Source organism: Balaenoptera borealis, assembly GCF_965194805.1.
Source record: "Balaenoptera borealis genome assembly, chromosome: 6".
Taxonomy (NCBI): Eukaryota; Metazoa; Chordata; class Mammalia; order Artiodactyla; family Balaenopteridae; genus Balaenoptera; species Balaenoptera borealis.
The window spans coordinates 74,164,290-74,191,596 of NC_138863.1; the positions used below are offsets into that span (position 1 = coordinate 74,164,290).

Genomic DNA, 27,307 nt, shown 5'->3' on the forward strand with positions numbered 1-27,307 from the left:
TGGTTAAAGATCCTTGCCTTTTTCCTGTTTCTAGGATGAGTGCACTCACTCTTTTACGGTTAAGTATGAAGGTTTTTTTGTAGATCCCTGTTATCAACTGAGGAAATTTGCTTTTATTGCTAGTTTTGGGAAAGTCTTTTTTAATTAATTAATTTTATTTTTATTTTTGGCTGTGTTGGGTCTTCGTTTCTGTGCGAGGGCTTCCCCCAGTTGCGGCAAGCGGGGGGCCACTCTTCATCGCGGTGCACGGGCCTCTCACTATCGCGGCCTCTCTTGTTGCGGAGCACAGGCTTCAGACGCGCAAGCTCAGTAGTTGTGGCTCACGGGCCTAGTAGCTCCGCGGCATGTGGGATCTTCCCAGACCAGGGCTCGAACCCGTGTCCCCTGCATTGGCAGGCAGACTCTCAACCACTGCACCACCAGGGAACCCCGGGAAAGTCTTTTTTAAAATCATGAATGAATATTAACATTTTTTCAAGTATTTTCATGGATTTATTGAGATTATAACATGACTTTTCTTCTTTAGTCTACTGATATGATGGATTATCTTAATTGGCTTTCAAAGATTACTTATAACAGGGAAGGTATGTATTATGTAGCCAGTTAATTAATATGTCTACAAAAAATGCTATGTGACATTTAATTGATATCAAATTTCTTTACATAAACTAAAAATTTGTTTCTTTTAGTGACATGGGTATGGTAAATTGACACTGAATTGAGTAAGATTGCATGTGCAGTCATCTTGTGTTAGGTTGTTCTCTCTGTGAGGCAGCACTGAATGGTTATTAGCTGTGTTTGGAACAGCAGCTGTTGGAGAGGAGTTGGGAACCTCTAGGCTGAGCAGTGATACAGCCAGTGCCAAGAACTCTGCTGTTTTTGTGTCATCAGGTGAGTGTGATTGATATCCCCTGCTCTGCCTAGTAGGAATTTATCAATTTCAAATGTGATCACATGTATATGAAATATGTAAAAGCACTCTGAAAAGGAGACAGTGTGATATTTCCACAGTACTTAATACTCTGCATCACATTCATGGGTAAAATGGTAGAAGAAAAGGTTGAGAGGTGACCAGAACAGGTTGGAGAAACTCTGGGACTTCCCTTTTCAGTTCCAGCTGAAAGCTAAGTGGATCCTTGCCTCTTGGTTCTTTCATTCATCACCCCAGACTGTGGTGTCATTTCTGGATAACTGACTTCATGTAGGTACAGTAACCCACTCTTGTCATGTTTCAGCTGGCTCTTTTCTGTCCTTAGGTCCTGTTTGTGATAATTGGGCTCTTGCTTTGTTTCTTTGTGACAAACTTCCTACCTTGAATACATCTCGTGACTTTTTTCTCCCCCCTTCCTCTCCCTGATGGTGTCCTAGTAACTCAGCAACTGGAGCTCTGTAGGCACAAACTCTTGCCCTCCTAAAAATCCTCTTAAGTGTTTGATTCTAATTCTTAAAACCTTAGACTAGTGGCTTTTGTACAGCTTTCCATTGTGACACACAGAAAGAAACACATTTTATGTAATTTCCCCCAACCCACATGCACACACATCTGAAACAAGAATTTCACAAAATATTCTTACCCATAAAATGTACAAGGTACTCTGTGCTCTTTCATTAAGTAAAAATGCTGATCAGACCCCATAAGTTGTTTACATATTTACAGTTTAAGAGAGACTGCTTTAGTTGATATTTAAAATGTGGTAATTTTAAATGCAGCAAGGACATTTATTATTTTAATTAACTAGTTCAACAAACTATTAAGAATCTGGTTACTATTTTAATTTACAATGTTTTTCTTTTAAATGGCCTTTTAAAACCTTCTTACCCATTCATTTATAATACTAAATTGGATTAAAGTTGAATTAATTCAGATCATTGTAAGCAAGATTTGATTAAGATCACATTAAATTTGATCACTTGCCCTTAAAAAAAAGTACTTCCTTGTTTGACATTGCATGTGGGTTTAATTTTCAGGAGTTAATTTTTTTGATAGAAGTAATTTTATAGTTTAGTAGAAATATAACATCAGAAAAATTGCTCGTTTCCCTGAAGCTTATTGTAGTAGATATCTTTGATGTCACTGGAGTGACCTTCCAAGTTCAACTATTATCACAAATATTTAGAGGGCTTTTTTCTAAGTAAACTTGAAAGGCAACAACCATTTCCAAAAACAGGCATGTGTTTGACTAGTGCTTGGAGCTCATGTCTCTACTAATAGTAAATATGTTGTTATTTTCATTATACGAACATACTGAATATTTAAATATTACAATTAAATATAGGCTATGCAAATCAGTTAAGCAAGAGAAACATATATATTGTTTGTAGTGTAACCTAATTTCTTATTAACTGTTTATTTTTAGACCAGATAAAAATAGCTCTTTTAAACTCCAAAAATATCTGCCCACCTTTCTGGATTCTACTTATCTTGCCCTGACTCCAGTGACTTTAGATCTAGTACTCTCAGGCTTCAGTAAGTTTCCTGCACAGTAACTCATGCAGATTGACCACTCACAGCTTCCTCTGAAATTAGGATAGAAGCCACTTTGGTGGGAAAAATTCACCTCAAAAATAAATGATGTATTCTTAGCTCTTCAAGAGCATTTCCATTTCAATAAAAAAAAGACTTATTTACCCAAATTAGTGCATACTTTTGGGGTGGAGGATGGGGAGGGGGATTGTTTTCAGGGTAAACAGACAAATAATAAGTGAAAAAGTTCCATTCTTTTGGAAAATGTTCCAAAAGATGTTTAAGGTGTGTGTCCCTATAATGGGTTCTTTCTGTGAGCCCTCTAATAAGTTCTCACAGTTTCTTTACTGATTTTGTGTAAGTTGGGCCTTCTGTATCTATTCTTCAAGCTTCTTAAACTGTTTTCCCTATATTTTCTAATATTTGAGTCTCTGATAATTAATTAATACTATCTACAGCTTCTATGAGTTTGAATCTGCTGACTCATGTTCTGGGTGGCTACTTTCCTTGCATGTTTTGTAATTTTTGATTGTGAGTTCATGTTTTGAGAATCATATCTGGAGGAAACTTTTGATGCCTGTATTTAAAATATATTCCTCCAGAGGAGATTTATATTAGCTACTGCCAGATATCTGGAAGTGCTACCAACTCCAACCCATTCAGTGTTTTGATTAGGTTTTTTTGGCCAACATATAGTATGAATTCTGGCTCTAAGCCTGCCTATATGGATGCACACTTATGGTGAGGACCTCTCAGAGAGAGTTTTTTTTTTTTTTTCTCTACCCAAAGTCAAGGTTGAGACAGACAAATAGATGAATACACACCCTGTCTCTCTCTGCAGAAGGTTTCTATTTTGTTTTATTTTCAATGTAATGCTATTCATTTTTGACTGATTTATACCAGGATCTCTGATCTGACCTTTCACAATTTCAGGAACCATGTTTTATTTCCTGATCTTGTGATACAATCTAATAAACTAAGCACTTAACTACCAAGAACTGGCAGATGCCTCCAGGGTAAATGGCAGTCCCTGTGCTCAGATACCTCCTTGGATTTGCATTTTATTTTTGGCTGCTGAGCAATTCATTTATTTTCCTACCAGGTTAATCATATAATAGAAAAAAGTTTTTCATTTATATTTTATTCAGCATTTTTGTGTGTGCTGTACTAAGAAGGGCTCTGTGGACATCTAAAGTGTAACTTGGCAGAAGTGGAAACTCCAGGATGGTTTATTTTTGAAATGATGCTGGCATAATTATCTATCCATCTGGAAGAAAACAGGGCTGTACCACAGTGTCATACCATATACAAAAATAAATTACAGCTTGATTAAATATCTAATTGTGAAACATAAAACAATTTAAATGTCAGAGGAAAATTTAGGAAAAAAAAGGATTTTTATGACTTTACAGTATGGAAGCTGTTTTTAAGTAAGACAGGAAATCCAATTGCTATAAAAGGAAAAGACAGATATAATTGACTATATGCAAACTAAAATAAAAATGAATAATAAAAGATAACATAAATAAAACCAAGATAAATGAAATATGGGATAGAAATATTTGTAGCATATATGACTGGAAAACAAATAACTATTTAAAAGATAAAGAGCCTCTGTGTATGTGTGTGTGTGCATGTGCACATGCCTGTGTACATGGCAAGGGAGAGAGTGGAAAGAGAGAGAAGGAGAGGGGGTGCTAAATGAAAAAATGGACAAAAAACACACATGGAAATTTTACAGAAGAGAATCTTCAAAGTGGTCAAGTATTGAAAAGATGTTCAACAAAACTAATAGCTGGGGAGATGCAAATTAAAACAACATACTATTTTTTTCCACCCACTGGATTGGTAAAAGGTAAAGGAGGATGTTTTCAACTAAAAGTATCAGAAACTTAGATAATATCTTAACCAGTGAGGGAGTTCACAGCCTCAGCATGACAAGAAATCTGGAAGTAGGTTCTTTCTATGATTTGTTAACAAAGAGACTCAACAGTGTCAACAGCCTACTTCCAGTTTTCTTTTTATGTGAATTGGTGAACACCGTTATTGTTTAAGACATTATTATCTAACTTTCTGATACTCTTATCTGGTACATTTTTTTCCTTATGTGTATCTGCTTTTTCTAAAAAGGGAAATGTTGGGTTTTGCTATTAGCAATCTCAAGATTCAGGGAAGACAAAAGTAAAAAAACATGATTTGCTCAAATTGGGTCGTCTAATAGAAACCGCCATGTTTAGTAGAATTATCAAAGGTCTCTTTCCTTATTGCAAGTTTAAACCAGACGTAAATACATCTCCTTCCAACCCCAGGGAGGAGGCTTGGGTTTATTACTAAGCAGAGCAGGGGAAAAAAAGAAATAATGAAAAGCAACAACTTTAAAACAAATGAAAAACCTTATTCTTGAGAAGCTGTGGACATAGCATAGCCATCACATGGATTTTAAACCTGAGTTTCCATTGTCTGAGTGGTACTCTCCAGAAGAAAAGCTTTTTTAAAGTATACCCAGACTAATAGTGTCCCCAATTGCCTGCCAGAAGAAAGTTCAAACTCTCTGGAGAAAGGCACTTTAATATTAGGTCTCAAAGAGACACAACAAACACTTTTTCAAGGACATGAGAAGTACATAATGAAGGACAAGCACTCCAAGCTTACAGGGGTTCAAAACAGCATGAGCATGAGCATGAGCCAGTAGAAGAGAGCACAAAGTTTCATATATTGGAATTATCAGGCAATAATTATAGAGTAGCTATTCTATGTTTAAAGAAACAAAAGGCAAATTTGAAAACATTTGTTAGAGAATAGGAAATTATAAAAAAATGACCTAGCAGATTTGAACAATATTGAAGAAAACTTTTTAAAATTAAAGATACAATAACAAAAATTAGAAACTTAATGTGTAGGTTTAACAGCAATTCGTATAACAACAACTGAAGAGAGAATTAGGGATCTGAAACACGGGTCCGAAAAAACTATTTTGTATTCAGTAATAAAGAAAATACATAATGGAAAATATGGAAGAGAGGGTGACAAATAGAGGAAAGTATAAGAAGGTTTGATATGTGCTTTTACATATACCATGCATATATTACACTAATAAAAATGTTGACATATTACTAGCAGGCAAAATTAACTTCAATGAAAAAAAAATTACTAGAGTTAAAAAGTTCACTTTTTAATGATTAAAGTTTCAATTTACCAGGGATTCTTTTTTTTTTTTTTCTAATTTATTTTTGGCTGCATCAGGTCTTAGTTGCGGTACGCAGGATCTTCGTTAAGGCATACAGGATCTTTCGTTGTGGTGCGTGGGCTCCTCACTGTGGCACACAGGCTTCTCTCTAGTTGTGGCGTGCGGGTTTTCTCTTCTCTAGTTGTGGCACATGGGCTCCGTGGCACAAGGGTTCCAGAGTGTGTGGGCTCTGTAGTTTGCGGCACGCAGGCTCTCTAGTTAAGGTGTGCGAGCTCAGTAGTTGTGGCACGTGGGCTTAGTTGCCCCGCAGCATGTGGGATCTTAGTTCCCTCACCAGGGATCAAACCTGTGTCCCCTGCATTGCAAGGCAGATTCTTTACCACTGGACCACCAGGGAAAGTCCCTACCAGGGATTCTTAATAAATTTAAATTTCTGTGTACTTAAGAATATGGTCTCAGACTTTCCTGGTGGCACAGTGGTTAAAAATACACCTGCCAATGCAGGGGACACAGGTTTGGTCCCTGGTCCAGGAAGACCCCACATGCCGCGGAGCAACAAAGCCCGTGCGCCACAGCTACTGAACCTGCACTCTAGAACCTGTGAGCCACAACTACTGAGCCCATGCGCCGCAACTACTGAAGCCCACATGATCTAGGGCCCGCGTGCCACAACTACTGAGCCTGCGTGCTGCAACTACTGAAGCCCATGTGCCTAGAGCCCATGCTCTGCAACAAGAGAAACCACCACAATGAGAAGCCTGCACACCGCGAGGAAGAGTAGTCCCCGCTTGCCACAACTAGAGAAAGCCCGTGTGCAGCAACGAAGACCCAATGCAGCCAAAAAAAAAAAAGGAATATGGCCTCAAAAATAAAGAAAATATTTACAGATCTATAAGGAGAAATAAAAAAGTCTATGATCTCAGAAGGAGATTCACCACTGTCTTGGTAATTGATAGAATAAGTAGATTTTTTAAAAAAACCAGTGAGACTACATAAGGTTGAAACAACATGATTTATCAGCAACCTAATTTTTAGAAAGTTATAATGTAAATTATAATAGTCTTATGACATATCTGTAAGGAAAATTTCAAAGCCCAAGACGTTCTACCACAAAATTCTGCTAAATTTCCAGGAACAGATAACTGTGTAACTGTTACACAAACTCTTCCAAAACATTGACAAAGAGGAAACACTCCTTAACCTATTTTATGCATAACCTTGATATCAAAACCCAGCAAAGACAGTACGTAAAAAAGAAATTACAAGCCATTCTCATTTATGAGCATATATGTAAATATCCCAACTTTAACCTGTAACAATACAGGAAAAGGGATTCTGGGAAGCACAGTACAAGGACAGAGAAATGATTATTTGCGAAATCAGGATAATGCTTACCCTGGAGGTTGGGAAAGGATATGATCATGTGGGGTATCTCCGAGTTGGGGAGCAGGTAGGGGGTAAGGGGGCTGGTGATCCATAGGGGTTTATAATTATTTTTATGCTCAGTGTATATGTTGTATGCACTTTTCTGTATATTTATTATATTTCACAACAAAAGGAAAACAAAACATCAAGTTTCAAAGTAACTTTGTTTTTGGCCACACCGCACGGCACGAGGGATCTTAGCTCCCCGACCAAGGATCGAACCCTCACCCCCTGCATTGGAAGCACAGAGTCTTAACCGCTGGACCACCAGGGAAGTCCCAAAGTAACTTTTGAGTATGGGTAAATTTATGAAAATGACACATTCTCCTAACATTCGGAGTTGATATCGGAGAGCTAACCGGCTGAGGACATTATTTAATTCTTTCCTTATAAATTTGTATACTGTTTGTTTTGTTGCAAATGTGTTCTTTTTCTAATGAAAAAATCGAATGGATCAAAGTTTGCTAAGACTATAAATGCTTCAAAGACATCTAGTTTCCTCCAATACCCATTTAGTAGCAGAACCTAGACTTAGCTGGGAGTATGGCTGTCCCTCCAACTGACAGTATTTTCAGCTCCTCTTACTGGTAGGTGTGGCGTAAGTTGTGGCTAACGAGTTGACTGGCGGTGTTTTGGAGGACTTCTGAGAAGACTCATTTAAAACAGAACTGGCACCTTATTATGCCATCCTCCATCATGCTGCCTGGATGTAAAGGATGGAGTTTAGCAGCTACCTTGGACCATGAGGATAATAGCTACATGATAGGGATGGAAACAAGGGAGATGAAAGGACCCTGACCAAAAACTACATGCAGCCAACCTGCTAACACTGGACTATCCATCTTCAAATTTCTTTTACATGAAAGAGAAAAGGAAACTTCTATATAGTTTCCTCTGTCATTAGTAGCTAAATCTAATTCTAATGAACATAGAAACAGCAAAACAAGTCATTGAGAGTTCTACCTGCTTATTGGTTGTACCTGACCCACAGACAGGTTTCATTTGATCTACATAGTTTCTGGGGAAAAAAAGTGAGTTTCTTTATAATGTTAAACATTGAGTCAGTATAAAAATCCAGACATCGGGCTTATCTTGAAAAAATCAGAAGATTTGGCATTCTTGAAGTCTCCCTCTTGTTATCAGTTGGCGGAAGCAGAAGTGACTGATTTCCTTATTGGGCCTGAGCTTTCCTTGTTCATTCATTCACTCATTCAATACCTACTGAACTTATATTCACTGGCCTAGAGTTCCTACTATCAGTAGTTTAGTATATTTTCTATTTTAATATAGTTGAGTTATTCTGTTTAATATAATTTTATGTCTGACTTTCCTTTCTTATTATTAAAACATGTCTTTCCTATGTGAAGGAATCACATTTTGTGGCTTGTTTCTTTCATAGTGGGTTGCACTGTGATTTGTAACAGAAATGATTTCTGGTGACTCTAGGTGACATCAGAGACATGCTCAGAGAAATAGTGGTGATGTCAAATAGCATCAAGAGCATTCTAAAATTGTCTATGAAAATTCATTGAGGATAAGGTCAGGAAACCTGGGCTAGAGAAGCCTTTTATTTATAGGGTTAATTTTTATAGGAACTGCTATTTAGTTTATGCGTGCACTAATTACCACCCTTCATATGGAAATAGAGTATTCAACAAAAACATTCAAGTTCTGGGTATCTTTGTTCCCATTTTGCTGCCAAAACATACAGTGCTTGAAAGGGTAAGTGTAATAATAATTTCTGATTTTTCCTTTTGGAGTTCAATACACTATTTTAATACTATTGTATTTTTGACTAATTCAACTAATTAGTTTCAATAAAGAAAATACATGCACAATGTTAAAATGTGGGTACTTTCCTAATTAACCTCAGTACAGTTTTCACCGTCCTGTTCTCAATTGTGTAAAGAAAAAAAGAACAATTTATTATTTATATCAGCTAGGGTAGATGAACAATGCATATTGTTAGGCACATGTCTAAATTAGACTTTAAGCCAAACTGAAGGATTACATTTGAAGGAAGATAAAATGTGAAAACATTAGCATTGAATTTATCAAAATTAATCATTTTAAAGCGTGCTATAATTATAAAAATTTGCAGACTCAGGTAGTGAATATTATTCTTTGGGGAGCTGAAAACTCTTGCTATCTTAATCCCTTTAAAAATCCATTGTTGTCTCAACTTTTATGGTTTTCTATTTTAAATGTAAATTCATTGCTCTAGGCAGTGTAAGGTGACATCAACATGCTGAGAAAGACTCATGGGACCCCTTGTGGAATTGCTCTGCCACCACATGAACAAATCCATTTGTAGCTCACTCTCTGAGGATCCCCCATACACCTGACAGGTGTGCCAGACAGGGATTTTTTTTCCCCATAAGCTGAAAGATGCTGTGATTTTTACATTTTGAAAAGTCCATGAAATATAAGTATACAAAAAGTCAAACCTTGTACTTTAAATGTTTAATATAGGAAGCATTTCTTGTCTCAAGGAACAAGTACACTGATTTTAATTATGAAATTTTGTTCATAGGGATTAATAGGAAATTGAAAGTACAATTTATAACCAATTCTAAATTGAGGATTTTACACTATGTAAGCCCTACTCTTCTCAGTTACATAAATACTATTACCCGTTTACTCAAATATTTCTCAGGTGATTATCGTATATAGGATGTTGAACTGGGTCAAAATATCATTGTCTCATGTCAGTCTTTTCCAAATGGACAAGCTGCTTTGTGTGAATGTGTTAGCTGAGGGAGAAATTCTATTAGCGTGAACTTTAGGACAGAGAAGTGTAACTTTTCTTTGTCATCAATATTTTTAAGTGCCTTCTTTGAACAACGCCCTCAGCTATGAGATAGGGTGCTTCTTCCAAGGAACTTTCATTTTTCTTATGTAAAAGTTTGGCATAAAAAAATTTAAAATGTTCTTTGAGTAATTACTATCTAATTTCTTTATAGATATGTATCATTCAAGAATACACACTACTATATATAAAATAGATAATCAACAAGGACCTACTGTATAGCACAGGGAACTCTACTCAATACTCTGTAATAACCTGTATGGGAAAAGAATCTGAAAAAGAATTGATATATGAGTATGTATAACTAAATCACTTTGCTGTACACCTGAAACTAACACAACATGGTAAATCAACTCTACTCCAATATAAAATAAAAAATTAAATAAATAAAAAAAGAATATGTGTTTTGATGACAGAGTAAGAAACTGATCTCTGGTGCATGCCCTAAAATTAAGAAAAACTGTGAAGCCGATTTGAATTCTTCCTACATTGTATTAATCTCACCTCTGCTTGAGTCAGAGTTCTTCCTACCCCTTATGCCAAAGATTATACTCTTCAATCTAACATTCTTATTTCCTTAATATATAAAATCATTGTTATTTTAAAATTCAGGTGCTGGTGGACAAAAGAAGATTTGAGGCTTCTCAGTGTTCTTCCCAGAAAACTGGCAGCACAAGGGGAACTAGCCAGGAAATATTTTGATGTGCGGTGCTCTCTGCCTGTTACACACACATGAAATCAGGCCAGATGTAGACCTTGTATACTAGTAGCCATTTATAGATTGAGCACTGAATGACAGAATGGCCCATCAGTACCTCATCTGATATGGTTAAAAGGCAGAAATAATTCTCATGTTATTTCTGTCACTGTCATGGTTCAGTTGAATCTCTAGATTAGAAAATATTCTGCCATTGTTCAGTACTTGAGGTTCATGTTGATCAGAAACAACCTGTTTGACATGATTATTCTCACTCTGTGAAGATGGGGGACCATTTGCTTCCCCCTATAGTGAAGCATGTTGGAGGGATCTAACCAAATTAACTTCTAACTGCATTTTTCCTGGTGACATTCATAAATATAAGGGTCACTGTGAAGAAGTAAGAGGCTAGGACAAGCTCTCGTGGATGGTGGTGGAGGTCTCCCTGTAATCAGGAGTAAAGAATTACATGGAAGTGTTAGACAAATAAAACTGCGTTTGTGACTTAACTACTTGGACCCGTTCTGCTTCCCATGTGTGTGCTTCACACATGTAAAGTTTTAGTTACATATTCTTTATACTAGACTGATTCATCATGAATGGAACTCTTCATCATGATCTTTTTCTTATCTGCCACATCTCTCGCTGCTACATAAAGTTTTCTCCTTATTTTTACCAGCCAAATTGCTTTGGAATTGTACCCTAGATGGGTCATGTATTCCTTAGTAGATTTTAAATTCCACAAAGATGTGGACTGTGCCCCACTCTCTGCCCCCCATCCCAGATAGTTGTTCTCAGTGCAACATTATACACACCAATCCCTTTGGTTCCAGGTTTTGAACCAGTTTAGTAAAGCAACAAGAAATCAATTAGAAACGTATTTTCATTACCATCAGGCAAATGTTTGAGATAATGGTACCCATATTTCTGGGTGCTTTGAAATGGCAGGTAAAGGAGAAGATTTGGGAGATTTCTCATTGCTTAACATGTCACTCTGTTTTTGACAAAAGAAATCATTCCTGTTGAGCTAATTAACAAGGTAGCTTTGAATATCTTAGAGGTAATGTATTTCTTTTTTCTGTTTCAGCTGCACTTATTATTTCCACACTTTTCCCCCCAGAAACCTGTGAACTAAACAAAAAGCTCTTTAACTGAAGTCAGAGGTCATAGAAGTTTATAGAGTATAGAAGTTTATAGGGTACATCACCCTGTACATCACCATGTCATTCAGTTGTTCCTAGTGGCATTTCTTCTGGTGCCAGGACAGAAACAGACCTATCAGAAAGCATCTCGAGCAACACAGTCTTTTTGGTTGCTTTATTCTGAGAACATTTCAAAGCCACAAGCTGGAGAAACAAATGCTTCCCTTTTCCTGGGGTGGGCGGGGGGCAGGCGGGTGGTAAGGAGGCAGTTGAAGACTTGATATTTATACATTCATGGATTCAACCTTGCAATAATAGCATCTTTTCACTTGGGGAAAACTTTTAATAAAAGGAATAGGAGTGGTTCAATGCTAAATTAGTTTGTGGTTTCTTTAGGGGTGCTTTGGACCCTCTTAAATTTATGTAGCTACTTTCTATAGCAACTTTTGGGAAGGAAGCACTCACCTTGAAATGGTTCGTAAAAATTCACTTTGTCTGGATGAAGACCTCTGTTTTCTTTGCTCAAATTTGTTTTTAAACAGCTGTCCAGCCAGTGTATATCTTTTCAGTCACTATATCCTCATTTTCTGTACATCGCTCCATTGTAATATATCAGTTTCTAGTCAGTTGAATGCCATTCAAATACAGTGAAGAAATATACCTTTAAGTTGAACACAAATATACTACAGGATTTTTGTGCCAAAGGTCAATATGAGTTATTTGAAGCCACTGATCAAGTCCACATCTCTCCTCAGTTCTAAGGCATCTCCTCCTATTACCGTATACTAAAGAAATATAAATTAATTAATATGAAGGTCATATAAATCTCATAAACATCAATAATTTTTCATACTTTTAATAAAGAAAGAGAAAAGGTCAGCAGGGGAAGAAACATGGAGATCATGCCCACATTTTCTCATCTTTTTCTTTTCATCTTGAGAAGTTTGCCTCCCTAAAGCCAGAAATAGGAGGTGGCGAGGAGGTAACAGGAACTATCGTGGGAGAAGCTGAGGCATCTAAACTGGTTCTGAACTTCATTTGGGCAGTAGTAACCAGCACTGCTTTCACAATCACCAGTTTCACTCCTGTCTCTAGGGAAAGTTGCAAATTCACAAAAATACTTTAAAAAATTTTCTCCTTTCGTTCTTTTTTTCTTCCTTCCTTCCTCCCTCCTTCCTTCCTTCTTTTTTCCTCTCCCTTTTTTTGTTCTTACCTTCTTACAATCTTTTGCCTTTTGTATGATTCCCTCCAGCTGCACAGAATCTTCCACCTCATACATTCCCCTCTTCCTGGCTTGTTAATACCTCCTTCCCCTGTGTCATCTTTGTTTAATGGACTGCAGAACTTACATAGGGGAGACTTTTGTAAGCTAGACTCTCATCCATGTGGGCTAGTGCTTGTCTCTTTTTTCCCAACCTCTTCTATTTAATTTACTAGAGAGTGAAATAACTAGAGTTAGCAATGCAGCACTCCCAGACCTCACTTTTGGGATTAACGTATGCCACCATTGAGCTGCTTATTCCATGGAGAAATCACCTCAGTTGACATGGTCTCAAAAATTGGAAATTATCAAATAATAAAAGTTCTCCTGGGACTTCCCTGGGGGTGCAGTGGTTAAGAATCTGCCTGCCAATGTAGGGGACACGGTTTGATCCCTGGTCCGGAAAGATCCCACATGCCACGGAGCAACTAAGCCCGTGCGCCACAACTACTGAGGCTGTGCTCTAGAGCCTGTGAGCCACAACTACTGAGCTCACATGCTGCAAGTACTGAAGCCCGCATGCCTAGAGCCCTGCTCTGCAACAAGAGTAGCCACCTCAATGAGAAACCCGCGCACCACAATGAAGAGTAGCCCCCACTTGCTGCAAATAGAGAAAGCCCGTGCACAGCAATGAAGACCCAATGCAGACAAAAAAATAAAAATAAATAAATAAAATTATAGAAATGGAAAAAATATTTAAAAAAGCAAAAAACAAAAAAGAGTTCTCCTATGATCAAGAATGTAAAATCTGTTAGAAAAATTAATATTTTCATCTGAGATAACTTATTAAAATGTATTCTTAACTGCACTACTGTCTTTTTCTACCATGACTCATTGGGTGTAGACCACAGTTTTCTTCATTTGTCTCCTGTAGAGATTACAATCAACATTTGGTTTAGAAGATAGTTTTACAAATGTTTGCCTTAAAAATTGCTCAGTGCTTAAGGAGCTCTTTCTGGATGGTGTTGCTAGCCTTTTTCTAGCCGAGTCATCTTTTTTTCTTACTAACTCGTTTCAGTAAATTTGTTCACAAAAGTAGAAACATTGCCCATCTGTAATAAACATCCCTGAGAGCAGTAGCCATCACCAGAGCAGTGCACTTTTATAGATATTATTCTATTTTCAGGCTTGCTGACCTTTCGCCTCTTTATTGGTTGCCATAGTGATGATCTGAGCTCTGCTTAATAGAGCTTTACTAAAATGAAGACAATCAATAAGTTTTTTAACAGTAATGTTTATATTGATAGTTCCTAATAACATGTATCAAAATAAAATTTAGCCATATAAATGTATCCAATAGTGGAGTTTTATTCTTAAAAACATGTTTAGGTACATGTTTATGTAAGTTGCAAATGGTTAAGTACATTCTGTGGCTTTCTTAGAATTCCTGGAATATCTTTGTGAGGACATAAAAATATGGATGCAACTTGAAATGTAGATTAGAAAGATTATTATGAAGTGGATTATAAAACTTTTTTATAACAGCAAACTTCAGAAGTGCAACTTCCATGGTTAATGATTTCTCAGCCAAAGTCAAGTCTGAGACCTCTTTTAGCACCTTGTCCTAAGAACACTCAAGCCCAAGCTGTCCTCATATGCACCTGTACAACTTCTAATGATTTCAGAGGAATCCTGCAACACTCAGGAGAAGGAAAGTTGGTGATCTGCCAAAATTCACCTGGCAAAGGAGAAGAGCATGAAATATGTTTGTTTCCAAAGTTCACTTAACAGTTTTAAATATTTTACTCATTGGTAGTAGATAGACTACTATTTTTAGGCTTATAGTGAAACTTTTATGAACACATCTTTGAGGAATTTGATTCTTTTTCCTTTAGAATTAAATAATATTTGTTTTCAAATTATGTTCACATATTCTGGTTAACATGTTGTAAGTAAAATTCAAGTACATTTAGCATAATAAGCTCTCTTGGATTGTCATTACCAAGAAGGAAGCCTGAGGAGTGACTTAATTCTTCCTCTCATTAAGAACTAGCATATGTTCTTTGGAAGAAATCAGATGATAAATAAGTGAATCTGTGATGTGCCAGGTGGTGATAAGATCCAGGAAGTTAAATAAAACAGGACAAGGGTACAGAGAGTAAACAGGGAATGAGAAGGAAGTAGTATTTTAGATAGAGTTGTCAGCCAAAACCATCATCTCTGCCTGGATTATTGCATCAGGTTTCTAATTGGGTTGTAGGTATTTTCCAGGTAAACATCCTCGCCGCAGACATTTTTGCAGCAAACAGTTTTTGCCATATAACTAATTGGCCGTAAGGTAATTTTGCCATGAAAGATGAAATAACTGGTTGACAGTTTGGTTTCATTTCTCCATTGATAGAGTACTCCTATTTTTATATTAGATAAATCTTAGCCCTCATAATGGTCTCTACAGTGATGAGTAGATGTGGCGATCTTAAAATACTGGATGATAACAATTATATCGACTTGATAGAAAAGATGGTAATAAATTACTGGAAGTGTGAAATAAGAGAATGTAAAGCCAGATTGCATACGATACTAGAAAATGATAACATATTGGTTTGCAAATCCTTCGGTGATTTGAAGGTGCAGAGTTGAACCCACATTTCCCATGCAACTTTGGAATGTCTATCAATAGACATGTGACAATTTGCCAAGAACAAACAGCAGCATAGAGGCTTTCATAAAACAATACAAAGCTCAGTTACAAGTATGCATCCTAGCATTTGGAAACTGATACCTCTCTTAATTAAGGAATAAATTTTAGCAAAAAAGTGTGATGCTGAATGAGAAGATGAATCAACAAGCAAAAAAAAAGGTATAAAATACTATGAACGAAAGACTTGGAAGACAAGTGCTTAGGTACAACTCATTAAGTAAAATTAGTCATTTATGCAGTATCACCGTGAATCTCTTACATATTTTAAATGTATTCAAATATTTTGTATTTCACTATAAAGTCTTTTAAATTTTGCTATTCATTTTTCACTGTTTCATTGTTTCCTTTTTTTTTTTTTTAAAAAGAATCATTGTAGGAGTTTGTTTTTTTTTAACATCTTTATTGGAGTATAATTGCTTTACAATGGTGTGTTAGTTTCTGCTTTATAACAAAGTGAATCAGTTATACATATACATATGTTCCCATATCTCTTCCCTCTTGCATCTCCCTCCCTCCCACCCTCCCTATCCCACCCCTCTAGGTGGTCACAAAGCACAGAGCTAATCTCCCTGTGCTATGCGGTTGCTTCCCACTGGCTATCTATTCTACGTTTGATAGTGTATATATGTCCATGCCACTCTCTCACTTTGTCACATCTTACCCTTCTCCCTCCCCATATCCTCAAGTCCATTCTCTAGTAGGTCTGTGTCTTTATTCCCATCTTGCCACTAGGTTCTTCATGACTTTTTTTTTTTTCCTTAGATTCCATATATATGTGTTAGCATACTGTATTTGTTTTTCTCTTTCTGACTTACTTCACTCTGTATGACAGACTCTAACTCCATCCACCTCACTACAAATAACTCCATTTCGTTTCTTTTTATGGCTGAGTAATATTCCATTGTATATATGTGCCACTTTCATTTTTTGTTATTTTATCTTTTACAGCAGAATTGCCTATTGCCAAGTAGTTATTCAGCCAAAATGTTTGCGGCAAAAATGCTTACCATGAAAATACCAGATACATTGTAATTGGTTTCTTAGCTTTTACTTTTGTGCCCCTAGTGTCTGTTCACACAGCGGTCACTCAAGATATAAGTTAGATCCTATCTTTTGTCTGTTCAGAACCCTGTGACAGCTTCCACTTGGAATACAATTCACAGTCCTTTCAGCCTTGAAGACCCCACATGATGTTTTTCTTTTTGACCTCCCTGACCCCATTTCCTTCTACCTTTCTCCTCATTTACTGCACTTGAGGCAAAGATTGTTCCTGAACACTCCAAGTAGGTCTCCACCTCAGGGCACCTCACACTTGCTTTCCTTCTGCTGGGAACATGCTTCCCTGAGATACTTCTCTTGTAGCTCCCTGCCCCCTCCTCAGAGTGGCCTTCTGTGACCTGTCTCTCTAAAGTAGTGTCCCACCATCACTTTTTCTCTTTGTTCTGCTTTCTTTTTCTTCATAGCACTTATGATCTCTTGCTTTTGTATTACATACCCATCTGTGGTTGTGTGAGAACATAAGCACCACAGAACAAGGATTTGGGCTCTCTCACTCACTGCTCTATCTCCATCACCTGGAATAGTGGCAGCATATTGCAAGAGCTCAGTAATTATCTGTGGCTAAAAGAATGAATGTGCCTTAAGGATGGATTGCTGAAAAAAGGCGAGAAAATAGTAATAAAATGTCAAATGGTTTGGAGGTTTTAAAAAGGATCGCAGGTGCTAGTGCTTTCCATGATCCTAATTCTATCTTCCATTGTCACCTAGCAGAATGGAACTGCAACTGCATCCTCACCTCAACTCCCTTTCCCCGCCTTTGCTTTCATCATAGAGAGTCTTCACCCACGAACATGAGTGCATACTGTGTAGCTGCACATTATAGATGTAAAATTTTGGTGATCGCATTTCCAATTTCTAAAATACTTAACGTGGGTTAACATATGGTCATGTTCTTTCTTTTTTTAATTACAGCATCACCAAATGCCCCAAAACTTGGACCCATGGAGCTGACCATTATTATTACTGTGCCAGTTTGCCTCCTGTCCATAGCTTCACTGCTGACAGTATGGGCATGCCAAGGTCGACTGTGCACCTACAGAAAGAAAAAGAGACCGAATGTGGAGGAGCCCCTTTCTGAGTGCAATCTGGTCAATGCTGGGAAAACTCTAAAAGATCTGATTTACGATGTGACCGCCTCTGGATCTGGCTCTGGTATGTGCCTATTGTTCATTTTTCAGTAAGAAAAACTCTACGTAAAAATAATACCCATTTTAACAAAAGAGGGCCCAAATATTATTAATTCCATTGTTTAAAATGCTTGATATGGTACATGGTAAATTCTGGCATGGAAACTCCTTTCAGGATTTGATGAAGAGTAAAAACTGTCCTGGCCTAAAAATGAAGTCTTCTCGATTGCTTTTTGTGCCTTTAGGTGTTCAGATTCTCATTTTCACATGCCTTCAGAATTTATTTCTGAAGCCAGAAAGAGTTTCTTTTCTCTGCCCTCTCCCACATTATGGTTAGTAATAATCATTGTTGCTGTCTTGGTCATGTTTCATGGGCACAAAATAGTTATGGGGCTTAAGCAGTTGAGTTCTGGGGGAAACATATTAGTTATGCAAAGTAGCGTTCTTTGCTTGTGATTATAAAGGTCTTTGGCATCGGTAGGCAACCCCTGGGATGTGTGTGTGTGAAGTTAATAAGGAGCTGACCTGAAATTAAAATCAAGAATGTGGTCTTAAAGCATAGAAATGGAAGACGAAAGGGAGCATTCCTGGGCTGGCTTGTGCTCCTAAGGTTATATGACAACGCTTTCCCTCTTTAATGGAACTTCAGAACCCCTGATGAAGCAGTTCAAAATACCAGGCTGTATTATGGCTTAAATGAGCCTTTCTCATAGCACAAAGCATCTGAGGGCTTTTTGAATTTCCGGTGACAGAAGAGCATTGACCCCCGACCCACATCCCGTAATAATAAACTCCCTAAAATGGCAGGGAACTCCCAACTTTCATGTATAATTCCAGAAATCCTGTCAGCATGTGGTGTTGCAGAAACATGAACTAAGGTAAGCCTAATTGAATCATTTCAGTCACCCCTGCATCCCATCTTGCTTTGGAAAGATCATTAAGGATGATCACCCCAAACAGATTTTGAGGAACTCCCTTGCCCGTGGCCTTTGGGAGTGTCCAGGCAGGCACAATTAACAAGGGCAGATGACAGAGGGTTGGTAGCACCTATATGGGCATCCATATTTAACAAGAAGCAGCTTTGGACTCAGAAGTATTTATCAGAAAAGAGAGACCTAATTATGTCATCCAGAAAGCCCAGGTAGTTGGCTGCTTCTGGGGGCAAGATCGTTTGCTCACTGACCAAAGCCTCAATGTTTACACCATCATTGCACAAATCAGGTGGCATGTTTTCAAAGGAGGAATACTGGAAAGAGTATCTCCAAACTGCGAAGTCTATAAAACTGAAATCCAGATTAAATTGTTGGATAGAAAGTTGACATTTTTTCTTTAAAAGTAAAACTTACTAGGATTTAATACTCTTTCCTTCCTTGAGTGTTACCTTTTGGGGGCCGCTGCGCCCTAACTTCCTGAGCCCTGGCAACATTCTAGGCTTAGAATATAGGCACAGAAAGCTCTGATTTGTGCCAAGTTCCTTGAAACCTTATACAATTTATTAAAAGGTTCAAGTGATTAAATAACCATCTATCTAATCCCCACCAAACCTTTCAGTTCGTATGAAGAGGTAAGGCAGAAATATGTGTTTTGGAGCTACTTCTTGACTATACTTAAGATTGACCAAGGATTTCCCTTTCAAATAAAAGTAATGGAGATTTTATAACTGGAGACTGGATATTTAGTTTAAGAAAGCAGTTGTGAGCCAGGGCATAAAATCAAAAATTAACGTTAAGTTTTTTGGTATTTTTGTGCATCTTGAAACCTAAATCTGGACTTATTGACTGCTGAACCCTTTCCTCTTTAGATTATCCTAAGTTCTCTCTTAAAAGAAAGCTGTAAATATACCCAAGCATGGACGATTTCTTTAATGATCAACTTAAAATAGTTCTAGGCACTTTTCCCCAAAGCCAGCTGCATATGTTTGCCAGTGACCACTGGCTAACAGTAATGGATGGCCATACTGCCTTTGATCATCAGAGAGAATGGGTCCATGTGTAGCAAGGCTTCTGTCACAAAAGCTCACCCATAGGAAGGAAATCAGGAGTTCTGCTTCCCCTCTGCTTCTCTTCCCTGGGCAGCGACCTTAAGCAAGAAGCAGCTTTGTCAGATGTTGAGAGACAAAAATTATGAAGCCTATCCCGACCTGGTCAGGGACAGATTTCGAAGAGATATAATGTTTGCAAGAGAGGAAAATGGACTGGTGTTTGACTGGATGGTCTTTGAGAGATCATGGTGTCTCAGGTGGCTTCTAAGAGGCTTGGTAGGTTTCTGCTTTCCTGTCATGATATAACACTACTGATGGATGGTGACATTTCCATCAGTCAGGCATCAGCTTCTACAGCCCCTGGTAAAAAAGAGTAGCATGGACCTGCAGGGAGAGCCAAAGTCCATGTGCCTTCAAAGGAAATCTCTAAGTGTGTAACACAAAAATTACTCAGATTATTTTTGGTGGTTGCTTTGAAATATGCTGAAGCAATTTTCATTGTTTTACTGCCTCAACTTAATTGCTGTGCTGAGTACCTTAGATGAAATCCTTCTTTGTCCCTGGTCTGAGGCACTGATTATGTGCCTAATCAATTTGCAGTTTGAAAACGTAGACTTATCTAGTTCTCTAGCCAATTGTTGTTGTTATATTGTTGTCGTTGTCAATATTGTTGTGATTGGTCGTGGTGATGCTTTTGTGAGTTTGTGTATGCAAGACGAGGGGAGGGAAGAGAGAGAGGTTGAAATTGTACTTTGGCTTAATAATTGTTAGTACAATTTTCATTGTGTGGCAAGTAGTGAAACTGACTCTAGCTTACAAAAATATCCTGGATAGTTTGCTGCTAGAAATCTTTCCAGCTGGGGAGGACTGTAGTCATATCCACTGAATGGTGAGAGCATAAGAATTTGGATTGAAAAACAGTGTTTTAGTTGTAGGTCTGACTTCCACTTATTCCTGGGCAAGTTTTTGACTACCACACAGCCCCAATTTTCTCATCTCTAAATGACAAAGTTGAACCAGAAGAACTTTCTGGCTGTGAGGCTTTGTGACTAATTGTTGAGACCCATAATAGCAAACTTATAGTCTGTGCTTATTTAGTCATGGTGGGTGGTTCTCATGAACATGAGAACATCTGAATAAACTGTGGCTCATTTCAGGAGTAGAGGTCGAAGCCTACAGGAGCTTACAGGGCTGTTGCTATAAGGGTTTCCCAGCCATCTGAGTACAATGACAATTAAACATGACTTTCCCGAATAAATTATACTGTGACCTCTTTAGCTATTTTCCTTCTAATTATAAGAGTAATAAATATTTATGGAATATTGTGGACATTAAGAAAATGTAAAGAATTAGAAAGGAGAATATCACAATTTACTTCACCCCGATTCCACTAAATAGAAATACCCATCATAGCATTTAGCATATATTCTTTTCAGTCTTTTTCCCGTGAATATTTTGAATAGCTAGATACACTTATTTAGATGGATAGAATTTGCTATGCTATTTGTCTTTAACAAAAGTATTTTTTCACTTAACAAGGTATGGTTTTTATTATAGCAGAAGTACTTTCCTATGTCATTAAGAAATAACTCTTCATAAACAGCATCATTATTTTTGGCTCTAAGTAATCCATCCTTAGACATAATGTTAAGGGCAAACCATTACTGAGCATGTAATAGGCCAGATACCGTGCTAGGTGCTTAACATGCTTATTAATTCTCAAAGTATCCCTATGATATAGGTAATATTATTGCCCACAGGTTTTCAGGCAAGGAAGCTGAAGCTCAGAGAAGTTCAATAATTTGCCCATGATTACCATATGGCACAGAAGAAATCTGAACCCAACCAAGCCTTTCTTATCTGTGGTGTCAACCTCTGCACTGTACTTAACAATTTTTCTATTATCAGACACTTTTCCTTACTTTTTCTATAAGTAATAATATATTAAATATCTTGACATAAATTTTTCTGCATTTTTCGTTAAATCTTTAGAATAGAATTCTAGAGGTAAAGTTATTGGTTCAAAAAACCTAAACATTTTACGTACATTCAGAATATATTTTCTTTGACTTTCTTTTATTCCACAGAAAATATCCATTTGATATTTTCTATGACTGTACCTTGCTTTTCGTGTAACATGATTGCCTCACTTCATCATTGAATTCGATTCTTCACTTTCCAATTTTAACTTGGTTTTTAAAAAAATTCATAAAGAATTCTCTGCATTCTCGGTTGTACTAGGAATCATATATTTTATTTTAGAGGCCAACAACTTATGCTTTTTAACCTTTGTGTATTTAGTAAACTGACTGGCTTCAATGTGCAAATCAGAGAGATTTGCAACAATTTTGGAAAATTAGATGTCTGCAGTGGCAGGCTATATTCAAGAAATTTTTATTTGTGAATATAAGAAGAGAAATCATAGTAAGAATTTGGAGTATTTTTTGAGCATGCTTTGACTAAATTAAAGTGTGGTATAATGGTGCTTATTTCTTCAAAATCAGTAAAATTACTAAAGTGGTTAAATGTTTGCTTTTTTATGTGAAAATAATGGTCATCATGACAGTTGTTTTCTGGCAATTACTTGTTTTTAATCATCAATTTCATCTTTTCTTTGGTTAGGTCTGCCTCTGTTGGTTCAAAGAACAATTGCAAGGACGATTGTACTTCAGGAAATAGTAGGAAAAGGTAGATTTGGTGAGGTCTGGCACGGAAGATGGTGCGGGGAAGATGTGGCTGTGAAAATATTCTCCTCCAGAGATGAAAGGTCTTGGTTTCGAGAGGCAGAAATTTATCAGACCGTTATGCTGAGACATGAAAACATCCTTGGCTTCATTGCTGCTGACAACAAAGGTATTTTCAATCTAATTGGGTCCAGCAAATAAAATGTTACGTCTACTATCAGAGGAGAATAAATAATCTCTTTGTTTTAATAAAATCTACGTAAAAGTCTGATTTCTTTTTTGAGGAAAGAAAATGCTTTCCTCTTCTCCACAGATAAATGTGAAATAAATGTAAAATAAAGCAGGGCAGACGAGTGATATGAAGTCATGATGACACTATAGCCAGCTTGATATTTAAAATATTTGATGACTGGTATGGCACAGGAACTAACCAACCAGAACAGAAGCTTCAACTGGAACAGAGTCCTGGGAGAACCCTGCCATGCTAGGTTTTATCCCTTTAGTTGCTGGGTCATAAAAAGATCTGGAGGCATCTTGGGGGTTCAGGAGTTGCTTTGGGTGTCTAGGGCAAAAGAATACCATTGGACGTTTTGAATAGCAGCTGTTAAACAGGACAGAAATATTTCAATATTTTGATAACTGGTACAAAGATACCAATGAATGATAGTTGAATATTCATCTTTGTTAGGACTATACTTTCATCTGTGCAACAGACCTCAACTCCAGGACTCTAGTTTTCTATGAACATTATTAGAATGGTGGCAAGCAAGATAATTTTAGTGAAATTAATGTACTTTGAGTATGGTTTATATCGTGAGGTTTAACATTAACAACCCCAAATAATACTGCTTTATGAGATTTGTGGAATAAGACAGACCATCAACTTTTTGGTATTTAAATCAATAGTCATAAAATTTTGTGTATATGCCCAGTAATCAGGGACTGGATATAGAGTCTGTAGATTACCTATGCTCTCTTTCTTCTTTTTGCATAGCTTTTACTCATTTAGCTGTGCAACAGTTCCCTTAAAGGGAAACAGGGAACAAAGGTGAGCAAAACTTGATCCAGTCAATTATTTTTTTATTTGAATCAGTAATACTCATGAAGAACTTTGGAGAGGTGGAGATTGTAACCTCTATCTAGCCACAAATTATCTGTGGCTATCAGAAACCTACCATTACCTAGGAAAGTTTAAAATCTATGGTTATTTCTATTTAATATAAGCTTGATCATGAAAGTATTTACGATTAATTAGATGGCCAAAGAGAAGCTTAGTGTTATTATACATTTTGGCCATAGTTATGTTTGCTGATGATTTGTCTTTTCTGATTTGCCAGGGAGAAACTGAATAAAGCCAAGTAAAGCCAGGGAGAAACTGAGCTTAAAAAAGAAAAAGGTTCTTTCCAAATTCTTAACTATACTATTGAAAATGAAACATTTCTTATTAAGCTGTTAAGAACTTTTACTTTTTCTTCGTAACATTGAGCTAAACTACTGGTTAGCTTAATTCGCAATGTTATGAAAGCAGTAATGACTGCCGTTATACGGATCATCCTGATAGAGCTAATTTAATCATGACATTTATTGGATTATAAAACAATATGCACAAGAAAGATCACCCTTGATTGTCTGTTCTTCAGTTTAACTGGTCTACCTGTGTCAATGGCTTACTTGTCAGTGGCTTTGATTTCAAGTGGTCTCTAACATCACTTTCATTTTCATGCATTTCTATATCTTTTGCAACATTTACAGTTTCACTCTTTAGTTTAGTCAACTGTCTGACAAAGACATTGATACGAGAGGGCAAAGATAGCCACTGGTGTTAAGCAGGGAGAGAGGTGTAAGTGTTAGTTTTATATGTGGTCAGTTTATTAGTGAACTTTATCATGTTATGTTGATTTTTGCATTCCTAGGAAATGTTATCACTACCTGGATTTGGAAATTAAATTCTTGGATAACCAGGAGCTCTTGTACATAAAGCACTAGGTACAAAGATACCTTAGCAAATGTTCTTTAATTATAGTTCCCTTTCACTGAGGATCAAAACTGGTCAGGACTTCCCAGGGCTATTGTAGACATCTGATTCTGAAAGCTAAAGCTAAGTCTAGGGACTCTAATACCTACAGAAATTTTAGGCTAATTTCTCTTCTGCTAAAAATCTTTTATAAACTGGATTAGCCTTTGGTTAAATAAGGTAAATTATTTGAAAAGTTCTAGTAATTGTGTTTGGCACTTATATTAAGCTTTGAGGGAAATCATAAACTTCATATTTTGAATGGTGAATAATATGAACATCCTTGGAATGTTAGAGCTTTTGTGATAGTAATAATACTTTGTGTAAATTTGTTATATTTCTGTTTTTCATTGGTACAATCTTTCTTAAAAGCTCAAGAATCATTTATAGCACAATGCTGAGCCTAAATGCATCTCTCAGTAGTTTCTCCCATAATGTGGTTGCTATTACCAGCAGGTATTGATATAGAGGGAATAAGAAAGGAGTAGTTCAGCTGGTAGAATCACTGCCTCGCAGCTTCCTATAGCGATGGTGGGTACATGTAACAGGTTCTAATATATCAATAGGAATTCGTTGAGAATTTTCAGCCTACTAACTTGGACTGTAAGTATTATCACTGAAAGAATTAACTTTGCTTTGTTAACAACACAGATTTGCTTTAAACACTGACATTTGTTAAAAGCTTTTGGCTTCTTTCTCAACATAAACTTACAGCAACAAAATAACTTTTTCCTGTTAGATAATGGAACTTGGACTCAACTTTGGCTTGTCTCTGAATATCATGAACAGGGCTCCTTATATGACTATTTGAATAGAAACATAGTGACAGTGGCTGGAATGATCAAACTTGCACTTTCAATAGCTAGTGGTCTGGCCCACCTTCATATGGAGATTGTTGGTACACAAGGTATGTATTTTTTTTCTAATTTTTTTTCTCCTTGAATATGAGGATAGAAACACTAAGTTGTATTTTAGTGTTCAGCTGTGTTTTAGTTTATTACAAACAATTATCAAATGTAAAGAAACATTAAAGGTATTTTATAAAGCTGAAGGTTTTGTCATGATATAGCCAACTCTCATCTACATACTTGTCATTTTGTATACTATCCATAATAATATTTTTATTCCTAGTGGCTCTATCTTTGCTATTTACAATATGTACCTGAGAGATCTTGCTTTGGTGGCAAATGCTCTATTTTCAGAGAATACAAATGATTTAACTGTTTACCTTTGATAATCAAAATAATTAGAAAGGGTTATTCTGACCTTAAAAAAATACTTATATATCATGTACTTGAAAGCCAAATAATATACACTGTCTCGTCTGTTTATTGAGTTAATAGAGAATTGGCTCTAGAAAGTCAGTCTAGTCACCGTAGTGCTTCTCAGATTTGGATCCATGATCCCTTTAAACTCTTAAAGATTATTGAGGACCCCAAAAGTTTGTATATGTGGGTTATATCTATTAATATTTACTATATTAGAAACTAAAATTGAGAAATTTTAAAGTATTTATTAATTTACTTAAAGTACAATAATTAACCAATTAAATATTAAAATAAATAACATAATTTTTTAAAGTTACATAATTTTTGTAGTACGAAAGCCAATCTAGCTAAAATAATGCCATTTTACACTTTTGCAAATCTCCTTAATGTCTGGATTTTCATACCTGTTCTTCATTCAGTCTGTCCCAGTATGTTGTTTTTGGTTGAAGTATGTGAAGAAAACGTGACATCACACAGATATGTAGTTGGAAAAGAGCCTTAAGGAACCCCAGGGATCTTTGGGCCACATTTGAGAACTGCCGGTGTAGGGTGGTAGAAGTTTGAAACTTGTTTTGTAAGAGAATATTTGCTATGTTCTTATGTGGACGTAGCAATGCTCATACTTTCCCTACTTATTCAGCAAATATTTACTAGTGGTTACTAAATGTCACCTAGTGTTCTAAGCATTGGAGGCATGGTGATGAGTAAGACATAGCCACTGCCCTTATGTAGCCTACAGTCTAGTTGGGAGGGACAGATAATGCATATGAATGACTAAGATAATTTAGATAGTTATAAGGGCTATGAAGAAGGCAAAATGGGATAGTCTGATGGAGAATGACTTGGAATGTAGAATGGGGATCAGGGAAGACCATTCTTAGAAGATAACATTTGAGCCAAGTCTTCAAGATGACTCCTTTCAGAGAGGTTCAATCTCCAGTAATGAAAAAAGTGAATATGTTTACCTTATGCTTCATAGGTAAACCTGCTATTGCTCATCGAGATATAAAATCAAAGAATATCTTAGTGAAAAAATGTGAAACTTGTGCCATAGCAGACTTAGGGTTGGCTGTGAAGCATGACTCAATACTGAACACTATTGACATACCTCAGAATCCTAAAGTAGGAACCAAAAGGTAAGATAACTTACTTTGGTAGCATACTGAGACTTATGACTGCCCCATAAACATGAATGCCTGGGATATGTGTATAGGGAGGTGGGTGGCAGATCCAAAGTGGGAAATCATTAGGCCCAAGAAAGCAAGAAGTCTTCTCTGGGTCACCGAGAAATCAGCGGCACAATGGTTATAAAGCAAGAAGAGTTGGCATTTGGTCATATGGAAAGTAGGTATTTGTGTGGGGAGTCCAGTGGAAAGGAATGGTGGAAGTGATGGTGATAGATTATTTTTAGTGTGCCACATCTGAGAATAGTTTTCCTACAGAGAGGAGGAAAAAAATGTTAGCAGTGTATAGCTCCTCTAAAGCCTTTATATCAAGACTTCGTAAATGAACTGAAACTCAGGGCTAGTTCTGTACATTCAGGTCCTA

At 36.8% G+C, this 27,307-nt stretch overlaps 1 protein-coding gene across 1 annotated transcript in view; it reads left to right on the plus strand.

Annotated features, from left to right (window-relative positions):
• ACVR1C (activin A receptor type 1C) overlaps window positions 1–27,307 on the plus strand; it is a 111,567-nt gene that overhangs the window by 55,290 nt on the left and 28,970 nt on the right. The window contains exons 3-6 of the mRNA XM_082395777.1: window positions 17,598–17,837; window positions 22,416–22,646; window positions 25,231–25,398; window positions 26,739–26,895. Of these exons, the coding sequence (XP_082251903.1) occupies window positions 17,598–17,837; window positions 22,416–22,646; window positions 25,231–25,398; window positions 26,739–26,895 (796 nt within the window). The remainder of the gene's footprint in view (window positions 1–17,597; window positions 17,838–22,415; window positions 22,647–25,230; window positions 25,399–26,738; window positions 26,896–27,307) is intronic.